Below are 17,819 nucleotides of genomic sequence, written 5' to 3'. Positions count from 1 at the left end.
TGCCAGACTTGTCCCCTTGCTGGGTCTTTCCTGTCTCCTGGAGGTGGCTGAACCTCCCATTTCTTGTGTTGTTTCTCTCATTTTGTCCCTCCCTCCTTTACACTTGCATTGCCCTTTCCTTGACTCTAAATATTTGACCCAGCTGCCTTAGAATAATTTTATTTGATTTTTTTTCTTCTCCTGTTAAGCCTTGGGATGCTCCTCTCTCCTCCAGAGTCTTGGCTACTGGTGATTGTGGTGCCCCTTCCACTGCAGAAATTTGTGCCTCACCACCTGGAAACCTCCCATAAATACCTGACTTTTCCTCCTGTTTATGGCTTTCTTGAATTCCTTTTCCTGGCAGTGTCATTTATTTTTTTTTTTTAATGCAATATTGTAATTGCTGCCTGAAGTAAAGAATGTTTCAAATTGCAGTTTGTGAAATAGGTTTTGTGGAAGAAACTTGTATTATCAGCCCTGCTTAGTTACATGCACTCAGTAATCACTCTTTCCTGGATGTTTTTCAGAGTGCCACCTCCACAGAGGAGGTTGCTTTATATTTTGTGGCTTATTTTCAAATAACATACCTTGTGCAGAAATTGCTGGGAGAGAGATTGCCATGGTAGCTTTCCCTTAGATGCCACTGCTGGTTTTGCCCCAGAGGGCACTGCCCAGGGAATGGGCACAGCCCTGAGGCTGCCAGAGCTCCAGGAGGGTTTGAGCATCACCCCAGGGATGCCCAGGGTGGGGTTCTTGGGGTGTCTGTGCAGGGACAGGAGCTGGGTTGGGTGATCCTGGTGTGTCTCTTCCAGCTCAGCATATTCTGTGATTCTATAAATCAACAGCAGCATGGCCAGATTAGACCTTAATTAAAACCTTAATTAAAGCATCAGTGTGTGATGATCCAGAAACCTGACTTCTCATGGGCTGATGAGCTGGACAGCTCTGGGAAATTGGCCATTTGCCCCTGCTCCCTTTGCATCTCTGCAGCATCACCAGAACTGTATCTCCCATCAGTGTGCTGCCTGTAGCATCTTCTGGCTCACTACAAGGTGCTGGATCTGGGAATTTTGGAAGGGATTGAAGAGAAACAAAGTCAATTGGGTTGCTAGGGAAAGAATTAAAATAGCTCTGACTGACCAGTGGATGCTGGGTGAGTGTCAGTGCCTGTGGAAGTCAGTCAGGGCACTGCTCTGGCTCCTGGGATGAGAATTTTGTGCAGCACAGAAAGGAGCATTGTGACCCTGTTCACAGGGGTCTGAGGATGAGGGAAGAGACGAGGATCTGACTCCATGTTTCAGAAGGCTGATTTATTATTTTATTATATATATTACATTAAAACTATACTAAAAGAATAGAAGAAAGGATTTCATCACAAGGCTAGCTAAGAATGGAATAGGAAAGAATGATAACAAAGGTCTGTGTCTCGGAGAGTCTGAGCCAGCTGACTGTGATTGGTCATTAATTAGAAACAACCACATGAGCCCAATCACAGATGCACCTGTTGCATTTCACAGCAGCAGATAATCATTGTTTACATTTTGTTCCTGAGGCCTCTCATCTTCTCAGGAGGAAAAATCCTAAAGAAAGGATTTTTCACAAAAGATGTCTGTGATAGAGCATCTCTGAGAGCAGTAGCCTGGTGGAGCAGATCAGGCACAGACAGGGAGTTAGGGGACTTGCAGTCTTCACTCCCCTGGCACTGCCTGCTATCATTTGCCTTTGTTCTTAAGAACTCAAGCTTAGGACAGAAAATTGTCCTAGTTTGTGTTAGTGCAGAGTAATGGGGTGCTGACCTCCATGGGGGCTTTGGGTGCCACTGAAATCACACACTAATAACAGTGGTGACCTGCTCTGTGCCTTACTGTTCCAACATCCAGCTCCTGTTACAAGGAACAATTCATTCCAGGAAATGTGGTGGAAGTAACCACTAGAAAATACAGTTATAGTTGTTTTCATTCCTTTTTAATGCCAGCAATATATAAACATGGTTTTTCAGAAAGAAAAGGGTGGCCCCTCAAGTACAGTAGTGCAGAGATTTGCAAGTGTGTTTAAAGATATTTGTAGGAAATGGCCATCTGAGCAGTTTTTATGGGCTGCTGTGCTCAGAGGATCTCAGATCCTCCATCTCTATAAGGGAGAGTGTCGCAGACTCTTTTATGAAAAATCCTTTCCTTAGGATTTTTCCTCCTGAGAAGCTGAGAGGCCTCAGGAACAAAATGGAAACACTGATTATCTGCTGCTGTGGAATGCAACAGGTGCATCTGTGATTGGTCTCATGTGGTTGTTTTTAATTAATGGGAAATCACAGCCCAGCTGGCTCAGACTCTCTGTCCAAGACAGAAGCTTTTGTTATCCTTCTTTGCTTTCTATTCTTAGCTAGCCTTCTGATGAAACCTCTTCTTCTATTCTTTTAGTATAGTTTTAATGTATCATAATAATAAATCAGTCTTCTGAAATATGGAGTCAGATCCTCGTCTCTTCCCTCATCCAAGAACCCCTGTGAACACGGTCACAGGAGAGAAGCAAAAATGAATTCCAAAACAGTGTTTCTGTCAGGAGCTGCAGAAGTCATGTCCTGAGAGAAACAGCTCTCAGAGCTCCTCCTGCCAGGACAGGAATGTTCTCACCTACAGCTGGTGCTGGGGCAGGTGGGAAACCAGAGCAGCCAGAGGAGATTTAGGATCTGCATGGAAAATCTGCCAGAACAGCAGGAAAACAATGGACTTTTGCAGTCCTGTTTCACTGCAAGGCTTGGAGAATCCCAGAGCCAGGAATTTGCTGACACTGTCACATTCTCCATTCCTAGGCACTATTAGCTGAGACAACTTACAAATGGTTGGGCTGGTAGCCTAAAGGAATTGCTGGCCTTTGCCAAGAGAGATAGAGGTGCCCAGAAGATTGGAGTGAATCAGTCACCGCTGTGTGGAGGTGTCAGGATGGATAATGAGCCTTTCTTCTCCTCCTGGAACTGCAGGAGCCTGCAGTGGGGTGGGAAATATCAGATAAAACCACTCTGACCACACATTGCCTGGAGTAACGAGCAGCAGCCTGGCAAAATCAAACCAATCTGGGGGATCAGAAGATGGAGTTGACAGCACATTCTTATTTCTTCTAACACAGCTCACACTTCATGAGGGTATTCAGATGGTACAAAAATGAGGGGCGTCTGACTGTGCTGTTTATAGTAGAAAACCATTCTCCAACACCTATTATTTAGGGTCATAAGAGTAAGTGCAGCTCAGCTGAAGGATAATTTGGAGTACTTCTGACTTTCACTTCAATGAATAGAGTTTTAGCCATTTTCAGGGAGAAATTGTACCTTTCTCATTGCCTTTGTTGTGTGACAGTGTGGGGATTGCCTGTCTGATGGTGCAGAGCTCACCTCTTGCACACATTTACTGCAGGATTGTGGGAGAGCTTGTCAAATGAAGATGGAAATATGCAACTGATCCCTTATTTTATTTTCATGCTCAGGAGTCCCATTAATGCATTTCAGACCTGTGAGCATAGAAGTTATCAGTGAACTCTTAACTGAATGGGCAAATTGGTGAATGCAGCAGAATAGCAGAGTTGTCAGGGGCAAAAGCTGAAAATGATACGTGTGATTCCAAGAGCCAGCCCTTTTTGCTTGGTAATTTTTGTGTTTTGCTCTGAGTAAACCAGATTAACAGCTTAGCTGTAGGAGAAGTTAAATCATGCTTTTATCAGTGCACCATCTCTTAAAGCATCTGCAGTTTAATGTGTGGCAAAGAGGCAAAACACCACCCCAGTGACAGTAGCACTGCTGTCACACCAACACATGGGCTTGACTGGATATTATCTCCCCCAGCAAGTGACTTTGAACAGAAGTGATTCAGATTTCCTGAAGATCAGCAGCACAGAGCTGTTAAAAGAGCAAAACATTGTGGTCTTCTGATGTCAGCCCCCCGTGTTCACCTTTGATTCCCTTTGCCCGTGTTTAAGCTGCATGGGAAGACCTGGCTGACTGCAGCAGCAAAGGTGAAGCCCAAGATAAGAGTGGATCTCATGTAACATGAATTCATTTAACTCTGTGAGCTGCACTGGTGATATTTTTAGGAGTAGTTAAGTGTAACAGGAATATAATGAAGATAGGCTTATTTAGTCTTTAGAGTAGCCATGAGTCAAATCTTGTGGGGCTTTCTAAATCAAGCTCAGTGGCTTAAGCTATATCTGGAAATATTCTGTGCAGCAAGCACTGAAGTCAGCAGAGCCAAGGTCTGTAATGAGGACTAATGAGGTCTCAGCAATAGGGTAGAGGGCAGCTGTCTCCAAGGTGCTCAGTTAGAGCAGAAATGCTGTGCAAATAATGCTCCTAAATATGGTTTATTTTCAGGTATGTAGATTTTGCTTGTTAAAAAACCAAACAAATGAACTAAAACCCCCTAAAATTTCAAATAGAAATTATGCTCTCTGATTTGGGCTGAAGAACTCATGCCTGGTGTGTGATGATAAAGGGTGCTGAGGCACTGGAATTGGCTGGACAGAGAAGCTGTGGCTGCCCTGGATCCCTGGAAGTGTCCAAGGCCAGGCTGGATGGAGCTCCAAGGTTCAACCTGGTTTAGTGGAAGGTGTCCCTGCCCATGGCAGAGGTTAGAATGAGATGGGCTTTAAGGTCCCTTCCTACTCAAATCATTCCATGATTCTGTGTGGAGGGTGCTGCTCTATATGTTGGATTAATGCTCATTACATGTATATCTGTAATGGGATGTTTAAAAAAGCCAGGCCTCCAATAGACTGAGAAAGACAAATGTGAGCTGATTTTGGAGGGAAAAAAGTTTCTGCCAGAAGAATTATTATAATTACATGTTACTGTGCTCACTATTTCCAGGAGTAAGGATTTCAAGTCCATTTAAACTATTTGAGATTAAAATTAGAACTGTTGTTCTCCTGTTTCTGGGTACATGCTGAGTGCTTCAGAAGAGTAAATGCCCCATTACAGTATAACTTAGTAAAATATTAGTGTCATTTGCACTACACTGGGATTTTACACCCTATTACTGCTCTGAATTATCTGTCATTAGCCCTCATTAAAGGCAGATTTGGTTAGATGGACAATTGTCTATTGCAATCTGATTGCAAATATGTTGTTAGGCTTTCAAATGAATATTTAAAGTGGATCATTGCACAGTTTGCCTGGAAATGCTTTTTTTTTTTTATCTTGTCCTTCCTCTCCCTCCATCTTTTAAGGAGCTTCCACCCAGAATTCCAACGCAGTGGAACCTGAAAAGCAAGTGGACAGCACGGTGAAAATGGCTGGAGTTATAGCTGGTCTCCTGATGTTTGTTATTATCCTCTTGGGAGCAATGCTTACCATCAAAAGAAGGTAAGTTTCTGCTTTGCTTCCATCTTGGACCTCTTGTTGTAGTTTCCAAAGGAAGAATAAATAAAGATAAAACATTCTTTATGTGTGACATAAAGCAGCAATTAATGCCTGTGTTATAACACTGACACTAAGGGTCCAGAGGAAATACCAGTTCTGGGAGATCCAGCAACAAAAGAATGGTTGTTACTGCGAAGAGATAATGATAATTAATTGATAATTAATGTCAAGGGATAAGTCACAAAGTAGCATGGGATAAAGGGGATAAAAAGAGAACCTCTCCTACCAGGAAAGGCTGGGAGACTCTGGGGAAGAGAAGGTTTGGAGTGACCCAGTTGTGGCCTTCCAGTACTTGTAGGGAGCCTACAGAAAGATGGGGAGAGACAGGACAGGGAGAATGGCTTCAAGCTGACAGAGAGGAGGGTTAGATTGGATATTAGGAAGGAATTCTTCCCTGTGAGAGAGGTGAGGCCCTGGCACAGGGTGCCCAGAGAAGCTGTGGCTGCTTCATCCCAACCATTTTTCCAACACTTGAGTTTTCTGATGCTTTTGCTGAACTGACTGCTACAACCTAAGTTGTTATCTCCCAGATAACACACACAACCCCCCAGGCAGAATTACTCCTAATGCAGAATGAGTCCCAGAGGTTGGGCACTGAGGATCCATTGCTCTGTGTGAAAGTTCCCCAGCTCCTGCTGAGCTGAGCTGGCCCCTCAGACAGTGCCCAGGACCTTCAGCTGAATGTGCCAGGCCCCTGGAGCAGCAATGTTTGCTGAATTTGGCTGTGATGTCCCACTCACAGAACCTTGCTCTGGCTGGTTTTGCCATAGGCTCTGTAAACCTGGGCAATTTTCTTCAAAGTTAACATTGCAAAGGAGGTGAGTGGGAGTATTAGAAATGTGAATTCTCCCCTTTTTTTCCCTAGAGCTGGAAAATTACAGTTTCCTCTGTGCTGTTTCCACAGCCCCTCCCAGGGCAGACAAGCAGAATCCCTGCAGTCTGGATCTGTTTGCTGCAATTTGCAGGGATACCTGCTGTAAGAAACACTGAAATAAGGAATAAACTGCCTCATTGACTTTAAAATCTTTTCCCATTTAGAATCTCTGAGTGCAGGATGAGGTGTGGGAGGCTGTAGCACACCTCCAGCACCTCCAGAGCTGCTACCACATCCCTGCTGGGCTCCCTTGGATGGGCACCACCAGCCATGTCCAGCTCCATATGGACAATGTTCCCTGAGGATGAGCCTCAGCCTGTCAGGCTCATTGCATTTGTAAACCAGTGTGGGTTGGGACCAGCTTTTATAAAAGGAGAAGCTGATTTGGGCCACAAATGGATTGGAGCTTCTGGAGGAGCAGAGCTGAAAGCTTGAGCTCTTCTGAGAGGGCAATTTAACAGCAGAGTTCTCCTTTAATTTTGCAAACAGAGGCATTTGGAGCTTAAGCTCTTGCATTCCATGTCTGCATTTGCCTCATTTTAAAAACAGTTCCCTTCCCAGAGCACCAAGGCCTTGGTGTACAAATAGTGTAGCCTTGCAAGGCAACAATTCAGAAAAATAAATTAAAGAGCTGAACTTGAGGCGCTGTCTTCAAATGGAGCTGGAAAATATCCCAATGGCATTTGCCAATTGTCCAGGGCATCACAGCTCATTGGGAATAGGCACAGGATTTCCTGGATGAAGCATTTTGTTAACAGAGAGCAATGAGAGGCACTAGAAGAGAAGAAAGACATTGGTTTGAGATAAACATGGGTATCATCAGGGATCTCTTTTTGTTCTGTGGCACTCACCAGGTTGGCAGCACAGTGCTTGGAACCTTTCAGACACAGAGCATGAGCAAGCAGTGCCCAGTTGCTCAGAGTTTCAGCAGAACAAACTGCAAAAATTCCAGGAACTCAAAACTTTCTGGGGGCTGATAAAGTGTTAGAGGGTTCAGTCAGATATGTGAAGCTAAATTAAGCCAAGCAGTGTATTAATATAGTGAAAAATTTGGGTTTGATGTTACGTTTGTCTGAAAGTTTTGGTTGAAACTTAGGATTGTCTAAAATCTGCTAAAGTTTCCATATTTATATATCTATATCAAAATTGTGTGTACATATAAATTTCTGTTTTAAATATGACTGTCTTATAGTATTTAAAATCAAAACCATTAACAGTTTGTTTTCTTGGTTTTGGGAACACACTAACTCCAGGAGTTAAGCCATAGTATCATCATTACATGTATGTGAAATATAAAAATTGATGCAACATAATGGAGAAAAACCTCACACAAGGACATGTAGGGACAGGACAAGGGGGGATGGCTTCAAACTGAAGGAGATTAAATTTAAATTGGATATCAGGAAGAAATTCTTCACTCTGAATGTGCTGAGGCCCTGGCACAGGTGCCCAGAGCAGCTGTGGCTGCCCCTGGATCCCTGGCAGTGCCCAAGGCCAGGCTGGACAGGGCTGGGAGCACCCTGGGACAGTGGAAGGTGTCCCTGCCATGGCAGGGGGTTTGGAATAATCTTTAAGGTCCCTTTCAACCCAAACCACTTTGATTCTGTGATAATTTAACCTGTTAATTTAGAGGTGGTCATCCATGCCTACATGAGTGTATGTGCTCACAAAAGGCAGAACAACATTCTTTCATTAACAGATACATATCCGGAAATATCTCATTTTTATTGTATGAAAATATTTCTAATCCTCTAAGCAGCTTGTTGTTTTTTCCTTAATATTATTTAAATACATTTGTGTAAGAGAGTATACAAAATAATTTTGTAAAAACAAAAGGAAACAAGAAAAAAAAAGATATTTTTCAGGAGGAAATACCCTTTGACTTTGCCCCTCCCCAAAGTATTTGATTTGGGTCTGTTCTGATTTCATCTGGGCAGTTTTAATTCTGGTGTAATCGTGCCTTGTGTTTCCCTGGAGTGAAGAATGTGACACCTATCAGGCTGGTGTGTTTGAGCAGACAAAGCCTCCACTGACCCCTTTAAATATGAGACTGAATAAATAGGATCAGACAGCCCGTCATGGATGCACTGTAAATAAGTGCTTTAAACTGCTGTCGGTAGCAAAAAAGGAGATTTGGGGCTATGTAGGGTCTAGGATTATTTCCTCCTATGAAAATTCAGCTCCTTATTCTGGATTAGGATTTAGGTGGTTACCTTAAACTAATTAAATAAAACCCCAAAGCCTCTTGGGCAGAACATACCCAGGCTGTAGGACAGAATTAGGAAAAGGGACATTTGCACATTGAGTGACCTGTGTCCCCCCTGTGTCCCTGTTTCAAATGGGAGACAGGCAGGGCTTGGGCTGTGTTCTATTTTCTAGGACCAGGTTGTGTTTTTACTGAACCATAACTCTGACCAGTCCTCACAGTTAAGCTTTGAAATATTCTTTAGTAAAGTCCTTATTTCAGGCTGCATATTTTGGAAGAATTTGAGCCAAAATGTCCAATTTCAAAACACAATCTTCCTTTTGTTTGTCTTCCTTTATTTTCTGTCCTTATGGAGCAAACCTTTCTGAGCTTTCCCCTGCAGCCTGGAGGGATGTGAAGGTTTTTAATGAGGGCTGAGAGTCTGGTGGGATCCCAGATGTCTGTGGCCCAGCCAGGAGAGCAGCAGAAAGAACAGCAGGATGTTCAAGGGGACACTTCCAGTCAATAGAGCTGTGTGAGCCCAGGTCCTGGCCTCTCCCAGGGCTTGGTTTAATGGAATAATTTTGGGGATTTCAGCTGTGTATACTCTCATTTTCTACATCTTGGTCATGTTTCCCTTTGTTTAGAGGCTGAGTGGAATTTGGATTTTCCAAAGCTCAGTGCAATCACTGCACCTTAACTGGTGCATTGCTAGGGCCAGTGGAATTGCTGCCTTCAGGAGATAATAGCATTTAGTTAAAATACATCCAGGTGCATCATGGAATCAGTGCCCTTCAAATAATGTGGTGTCAAAGCCCAGGACATTCCTCTGGCTGCTCTGGGTGATTTGAGACCCTGGCAGGGGGCTCAGAGACCTTGGCACGGAGTCACAAACACCCGTGCCTTTTATTTTAGCCCATGGAAATAATTACCAACTTTGTGTGAAGAGTTACAAGCCACAAGAGTTTGAGTAGAATGATAGTGAATTTATCGCAGGGTGAAAAAGTAGAATTTTGGGGGTTTAGAATGGGGGTTCAAGAGGCAAGATGGAGGAATCTGAGCATGTCCTGTCCTTCTTCTCCTTCTTGTTCTCCATCTTCTGCTGTGATGGTGGCACTTCTGGATTGGTTTAGAGACAGACTGTCTAACATAGGTGATAGGTATTGGAAAATTATTGTAAATAAAGTACACCCAGTTTTTAGTATAAAAAGCCAACATCACCCCAAGGGCAGGGACTGTGCCACAACCCGACCTGCTGGACAGATCTCAGCAGGTCAGAGAGAGAATGGAATGGATAAGAGAAAATAAACAACCTTGAAAAGCAGAGCTGAGGAATTTCAACTTCTTCAGTCATGGGACTGGGAAAAAAAGAGACTTTCTGATACCTTGAGGTCATCTCAACCGCAGAAACCCAAGAATGTGGCATGCATCAGGACTCTGGCCAAAAGAGCAGGTTTCTAGCAAAGGCCATCATCAAGAAAACCATGGCACTTCAGTTAAACCCTCATTAACTCTTTACCCCAGGTGTGCACACACAGAGGGTGATTGTGCAGAGTGACTGAGCTCAGCCTGGTTTCCACCTGTGCTTATGGAAGTTGTGTTCAGAGCAACCATAAAAGTGAACACTTGAAAGCTGCATTTGTATTTCTAAGTGATTCCTAGTCATCCTAGTATCTTCAAGGATGAGCTTTTAAAGCTGTGCAATAAGTTGAAATTTGTGTTTCATTTTTTCTGTCTTGACCGCTACTGCTGCTTCTGTGGCTTCTTGTGGCTGGTGGTAAATCTCTAATATCCTGGGCTAGGTCTGTTGTGAAGCAGTCTTTTCAGAGAAGCCCCTTTCCAGCTATGAAAGGGTAAATACACAATTTCTTAAGCTAGAATTGAGTGCCAAGGCTCAGTTTGTGGTGCTGCTCAAAATGTTGTGAAATGAATTGTTGAGAAACTGTGGTAGAAAATGCTTAATCACAGTGATGCAGAAAGCTAATGCATGCCCCCAGTGCTCAGCTATAAATATGGAGTGATGCTTGAATTGTTAATGAACTATTTGCATTTTAGAGTTTGATGAAGCTTGATTTATCATTAGACAATTTGCTCATTGTCTAAATATTCCAAAATTGTGGCGTTCTTACATTGTCACTTCCCTATTTATTGTTATTTGTATTAATAGCTCTGACATCTTTTTCCATTTCAAAAATATCAAAGTACTTGAGAGGCAAAATTAAATCTATTTGCCCATGGTACTGACATGATAAAGTGAGGGAATTAAAGGTGAGGGGATTTATTCATGGTGGCAGAAGTGGAAACACAACCTGTCTCCAGTTCAAGTTCTATTTATTCCTCACCAATGTACTGCTCCTGAAACAAGTGTAGGCAAACAGGATCTCAGTACAGAAAACAGCACAAACACTTTATATATTGAAAAAGAAACCTGGAGTTCAACTAAATCTAATTATGTGCTTTTCTCTTTTTCTCCTTTTGGATATTTTGTTCATCTGACTGGCCATCAATATTTAGAAGAAATGCATATTCCTACTCCTATTACTTGTAAGTACTTGACTGGGGATGAGGTTTTATGAGCATGTTCACCCTGTGGTAATTTTGTGCTTTGTTTTATTTTTTTTATTTTTGTTTTTCTTTTTTAAATTTTTTTTACCACTCCATTTATCCTTGTCCTTCCAGCAGAATGTGTTTTATTTTCCCAGTTGCACGCTGTTATGTTTTCCCCATTTTCCCACTGCACCTGTAGCTGTGCCTGCAAACATATGAATGTCCACAGATATGCCAGTTATGGTTTATAATTCCTCAAACTGGATATTCATCTTTAGATTGGATATCAGGAAAAATTTCTTCACCAAAAGGGCTGTCCAGCACCAGAACATGTGGCCCAGGGAAGTGATGGAGTCACCACTGAGGCATTTATTTAAAAGTTGTGTAAATGTGGCACTTGGGGACAGGGTTTAGGGATGGACACAGCAGTGCTGGAGGAACAGTTGGACTTGATGATCTTGGAAATCTTTTCCAACATAAATGATTCTATGATTCTGTAAATGCTAATGAACAAATACAGAGTGTCCCAAGTGCACCTTTTTAATTGCCCATTGCTTGTAGCCACGCTTCAGGGAAATTCACACCTGAAGGTGATTGTTGGGAATTTCTCAGCCATGGGTGTAAGCTTTTTAAAAACCTTAATGTTTCTGACAACTGGGAGTTGACATTATCCCAGCAAACATCCCTGTTCCTGAGGCTGCCAGGTTCTGAGTGTTGGTTTAGATCATTGGATGATGAAGTGGTTCAGATATTCAGATCTAAATCACCTGTCCAGTCCTAATGACAATGCTGCATAATTAAGGCAGTTGTTAAGGCACATGAAAATGCTTCACACATCAGTACTTCCAGAGCCATCTGTTGCCTAAAGATTGAGGGGCTGGGAAGCAATCAGGGCCAAGCTGTTTCTGCCATGCTAATGGTTGTCTGAGGATCTGGGGGAGGAGAGGGCTGGATCAATGATGTGAGGAAAAAGTCCTGGAGAAGTGAGCTGAGGCCTGTGCTGCCATCAGAGGGCTGGGAGGGATGGGGAGGGCAGCAGCTGCTGGGGACAGCAACAGCTCTGCCCTGCCCAGCTCTCAGCAGCAGCAGGAGCTCTGTCACTGGCACCAACCCTTCCCCAGAGCCTGCCAGGCTTGTCAGGGCTCTGAAACCCACCGAGCTGTCCAGAGGGCCACACCAGCCCTGACAGCCCCTCCTGGTCTGCTGCTCCAGGATCTGCCTCCTTTGCCTTCCCTGCAGTTCCCCCTTGGCTCATCTTGGTGCTTTTTTCTGGTTTCAGCAAGTCAGGAGAATGAGAGGGTTGGTGTGATACCATTTTAAGGGCAGCTGGTTTATTTTCCGTATGGGTTGCTTTATGTCCAAAGAACAGGGCAAAGGATTTCTTTTCCATATGAGTTGCTTTATGTACAAAGAACAGGGCAAAGGAGGATCCCTACTCACCACAACTTGGAGAGTTTTGTTTCTCCCTGACCTGTCAGGAAGCTCTTGAAGGAGGAACCTTTCCCACTTCCCAAGCATGTGAGGAGCCTTAGGACACCATCAGGAGTCTTGACTTTGCCCAGTGATGTGATTGTAAATGCAGAGTAACTCCATTTCCTCTAGACCTCCCACTGGCTCACCCAGAATGGAATTTGACCTCAAGTAGTCAGATTAAAGAGGAGGTTAACTCAGTGTAAAGTAGGGGCTGGTTTTAACCCAAAGGTGCTAGGAGCTAGTTGAATTTATTGGTAGAACCTTTCCTCTTCTGCACATTTCTCATGCTTTACTGTTTGGTCTCCTTACAACCAGTAGCACCACTGCCTGAGAAATTCAGTGCCATTATAATTCTGTCTTTTTCCAGCAGGCACTATGTGGTCAGCATGTTCCCTGCTTTATTTTATTTTGAGATCTGTGTGTTTAAAGAGATGAATCAACTTCCGAGCCCTCTGTGACCCATTTTACAGCTGCACAACATTGCTTTAAGCAGTCAGCTGAGGATTGTTCTGCCAGAACAAGCACAAGGGTCTGTTTGCTGTGGGTCACTTTGCTGGACCCCTTTTCCTCAGGGAGCAGTGACTCAGGAAAAGTGAAGAGAAAACCCTCAGGAGGGTCACCCCAGCCTGGGGTTGCAATGAGCTCCAGCAGAGGCAGAAGGAAGGGCTTTAATAAGGTTTAATGAGGCAGATGTCCACCATGCAGCACATCACACCAGGGGAAAGCCAGAGGTGCCATCAGGCAAGCTGAGTGTTCATAGGAGCCACTGGAGGTTGGGGCTCAGCTTGCAGAATTCACAGAGCTTTTCCTCCCCAGTACCACACCCAAAATGCTCTGAAAGGAGCTCACTCTTAGCTCTGGTGCTGTCCCAGGGACAGCTCTGCAAGCTGCAGGCACCAAATCAGCAGTGACCTCCCCACAGACACTGCCAGGACCTGTGGTGGTGTTCACAGGGGTCCCAGGATGAGAGAAGAGACAAGAATCTGACTCCATGTTTCAGAAGGCTGATTTATTATTTTATGATATGTATTATATTAAAACTGTACTAAAAGAATAGAAGAATGTATTTCATCACAAGGCTAGCTAAGAATAGAAAAAGAAAGAAAATTATAACAAAGGCTTGTGTCTCGGACAGAGAGTCTGAGCCAGCTGACTGTGATTGGCCATTAATTAGAAACAACCACATGAGACCAATCACAGATGCACCTGTTGCATTCCACAGCAGCAGATAATCATTGTTTACATTTTGTTCTGAGGCCTGTCATCTTCTCAGGAGAAAAAATCCTAAGGGAAGGATTTTTCATAAAATGTGTCTGTGACATGCACCAGGCTCAGCATGCTTGGCTCACATCTGGTCGGTTCCCTGCACTGGGAAAACCAAGCTCTGCTTTGGATTTTTTTCCCCTTGAGTAACAATCAAGGTAAAAGGGATGTTCTAGTAGAGAGGGAAGGAAGCAGGAGAACCCATGAAGAAGCACACAGTGAAGTTCTACTGAGTTTCAAGTTTCACATGAAATAGGGTGTTTTCATTGGAATTGCTAAGGACTGCGCAATTCTTACCCAAACTTGATTCAAATTGCCCTGGACTCCTATGAGCAGAGAGGTTGGATTTCAGTTTATTTGAAATGTTGTGGAAATAACAGCAGCAATATGGATATATACAGATTTTTTTAAAAAAAGAATTGGTTTCTATGCTATGACCTTGCATGAATTATTTAGTCCTGAAGCAAAATTCAGTTGAGTGAGTTACCAGTGTTGAAAAGCTGGTTCCCAAATAGATCTGCTGGCAGATCTTTAAATGTGACCATATGGACTGTATCCCTTCATGTTTGGTTTCAGTTTCTGGACTTCAAAGCTGTGTTCCTTAGAGCAACTCTTGTCTGCTTTCAGATAATTCCTTCTAAGTATTTGTCATCTTCTGTACAGGCATTTCTTCTTGTTAGGGACCAAAATCTCCTATCCTAACTCTTCCAAACAGTTCTATAATGATAATTCTTTTAAAGTCACAGAGACTTTTTTGAGGAGTACCTGGTCTTTACAGAGACAGAACACAACATTTTGGTCATCTCTAGACTGGAGCTCTGCCCTCAGCCAGTCTTGTGTTCTGCTGCAGTTCAGGACTGGAAAATCTGATTCTGTGAGATGGCTGAGTACCTGCAGCTCTGACTGGTGAGACCAGTCCAAAATATTCACTTATAGGAGCAGCTGCTTTGGGCATGCATAGTTATTACGTAAATAGTTGTGGGATTCTTGTATAGCTACACTTGATTAAAAACTTCCCACAACATATAGGAAAGGATGAAAGAGAAGGCCATAAAGATCTTTAACATGATTTAAATGGAAATGCAACCCAGGAGACTTTGATTCCTGACTTGTAACTCTTTGTGCAGGGTCAGCATCATATTGTGTACCTCAGTTTACCCATCAGCAAAGGTGATTGCTTGGGGGTTGAGATCCTGTGAGGAGACAGAGATGGAATTAGGAGTTCTTGTCCTGGAGCACTCCTTGTATCCCTGTGCCCAGGGTGATGCCTGAACCTTTCCAGAGGAGTTACTCTGTATTTACACCAACACAAATGGTGTCTGAGGCTGGGACAGAATTGCTGCTTTCTCTCTGCACTTAAGTTTAATGTGCAATGTAAGATATCAGCCCATTCAGGTCTGGAAGATGTTGGTTTCATTCCCAGCTGAAGCTGTAAAGCACAGACAGCAATTCATCCAGTTTACAGAAGGGTTTGCATCTAGTGACAGACACCTCTTTTGCAGCAGTATTTTCAACTGCAGCAATCCAAATCATGATTTTATTATCTGCTCACCAGGAAAATAAATGGAAATGTTTTCTGTGTGTGGGTTGTTTGTTTTGGTTTGTTTCTTTCTCCTGGGCTGGGTAATGGCTGCAGAATGAAATTTAATCAAGAGCAATATGAGACCAGGGAAGAATTTCTGGAAATACAGAGATTCATGTATGTGTTACAAGCGCTCAGTTTAATGTTATTTATTAGAAAAGGGTACTCAATGGCCAAGATGTTTTCCTTCTCCCTGAACTGCCCAGAGCTCCAGGGACATGACTGCAATGTAGGAAGTCCTTTAACTCCCACTGGAATTTCACACCAGTTTTAATTGTTGGGTCATTTTAGCTGGGAGTTTCTTTTCATGGGAGAGATTGCAAAGGTTATTAAGCTAAATTTATACTTGGATTTTTTTGAGATAACAAAGTTTATGCTGAATTTATTGCCACCATCTGTGGGACATTTGAAAAGAAAAACATCCCTTTATTTTATTTAGAAGTGTACCTCTGTAGAGCCACATTCACACATAAATATCTCCAAGTATTTCCATGGATGGTGGGATCTGCCTGCACAGGTCAGCTTGCTAAATCAGGATTTTGAGAAGAAACATTCTCATTAGGTGCTTTTCTCATCAGATGATGGAAAAACAGGATCATTAATCAGTGGCTATGCTTGTCTAATGAAAGCAAATTAAAAAATAATATATCAAAATGCAGAAAGTAGATGAGATGGTATTTAGAACGTGTCTGTATGGTGATTGCAAGCCTCAGCCTTGCAGAGGGCAGGGTTTGTGGGTGTCTGTGCCAGCAGAGACTAATACTGCATGGCTCCCACGTGCACCTGGCTTATCTAAAGTCTGGTTGTAAGTAAAACTAAAAAATAAATATAAAAAAAAAATCCCCCACAAGTAGTGATTAATTTGATCAAGTTAAGCTTAGATCATACTCTCAAGAGCCTGTGCTTGTACACCCACAGTACAAAACACTCAGGGCATTCTTTTGGCTTATCTCCACTTTCTCCTACCCTGTGAAGTTTGCTCTGTGACATTGGCCTTTGCTCTTCACTACACCTTTACTACACCTTTACTACAGCAACCTCCCCCTGCTCCTGCCACAGCCTGGCTTCAGCAGAGCAGGTGTTGAAAGCAGGTTCAGCAGGGGCAGGTGAGGAAGCACACATTGAAACCAGAGCATGGAGCAGGTGTGTGACAGAGCACTGCCCCGAGCTCCCACCCCTCTGGCTCTGCTCACACCCCTCCAGTGACCAGCATTTCCCTGCCTGCTGCCCCTCTGGCTTCAGAGATGGGCAGCTCCTCCTGCATGGAGCTCTCCCCCAGTTTAGGATGAGCAGCTTCCCCAGAGCTTCCCACTCCCCAGCCCCTGCAAGCAGCGAAAATGTGATGGTGTTTGCAAGGTTCTTAGGATGAGGGAAGAGATGAGAATGTTGACTCCATGTTTCAGAAGGCTTGATTTATTATTTTATTATATATATTATATTAAAACTATACTAAAGAATAGAAGAAGGGATTTCATCAGAAGGCTAGCGAAGAATAGAAAAATAATGATAACAAATGATGTGACTGACCGAGACAGTCTGGACAGCTGGGCTGTGATTGGCCAGTAATTAGAAACAACCAACATGAGACCAATCACAGATGCACCTGTTGCATTCCACAGCAGCAGATAACCATTGTTTACATTTTATTCCTGAGGCCTTTCAGCTTCTCAGGAGAAAAAATTCTAAGGAAAGGATTTTTCATGAGACATGTCTGTGACACGAGAACAACTCCCCTCTGGTGTCTTTTCATGTTTGAAAACCCATCAGCCCTATCTGATTTCCTCTTCTCTAGATTAAAGATCCACATTTCCTTTGGCCTTTGCTTGTAGATCATGTTTCCAGCTTTACCTTTCCTGTCCTTTGTGTGAGCCCCTGTGGCACATGTCTGATTTGAAGAGCAGTGTTGGCAGCAGAGCCCTCTCCAGCCCTCAGTCAGAGCAACAGGATCACCCAGTTAGTGATCGCCAGTTACAGTGCCATGCCCTTACTTTCAAACCAGCATGAAATCATTCTTCCAAATTGGATTTGTCATCTCCTACAGATTTAGGGCATGGAGATCCTTTCCAATAGATCTGCTGTTTGACCAGTGCTTCCTGGGATTTGCATGGTTCATCACTGCCTGCCTTGAATTGGAGTAGATTCCATCACAAATTACAGGTGTACTCCTAGGAGTTTGCTACGCACAATTCTCTAAAAGGAATTTTATTTTGTTTTTTTTTACTTTCTCAAATTGCTTATTGAAAATGAGCAATACGCAATTTGTGTCTGTAGGAGGAAATTTCATGTTTAACTTACATGATCTATACCTAATGTCTAAATTACCTGTGCATGCAAATCTACACCACAGTGTACAAAATCCATCCTTAGAAACATCTAAAATTAAATCTGTCAACGTACGTGCACGAGAGTTCTCCAGGAGTGGCAGTTACAGATTTAATGTTCATGCATGTAGAATTGATAGAAAAAGTTACAGAAGAGTTTGAAGCTGCTTTTAAAAAATAATCCCTGACAG

At 43.1% G+C, this 17,819-nt stretch overlaps 1 protein-coding gene across 5 annotated transcripts in view; it reads left to right on the top strand.

Moving 5' to 3' along the window:
* Positions 1-17,819, top strand: part of PTPRT (protein tyrosine phosphatase receptor type T) — a 482,418-nt gene that overhangs the window by 397,212 nt on the left and 67,387 nt on the right. For all 5 annotated transcript variants that reach the window (XM_064730049.1, XM_064730046.1, XM_064730048.1 and 2 more), the window contains exons 14-15: positions 5,191-5,326; positions 10,957-10,986. In XM_064730049.1, the coding sequence (XP_064586119.1) occupies positions 5,191-5,326; positions 10,957-10,986 (166 nt within the window). The remainder of the gene's footprint in view (positions 1-5,190; positions 5,327-10,956; positions 10,987-17,819) is intronic.

This window comes from Zonotrichia leucophrys, chromosome 20 (assembly GCF_028769735.1).
Source record: "Zonotrichia leucophrys gambelii isolate GWCS_2022_RI chromosome 20, RI_Zleu_2.0, whole genome shotgun sequence".
NCBI lineage: Eukaryota > Metazoa > Chordata > Aves > Passeriformes > Passerellidae > Zonotrichia > Zonotrichia leucophrys.
Note: the sequence above shows the minus strand (reverse complement) of the source record. Positions and strands in the feature narration are given on the sequence as shown.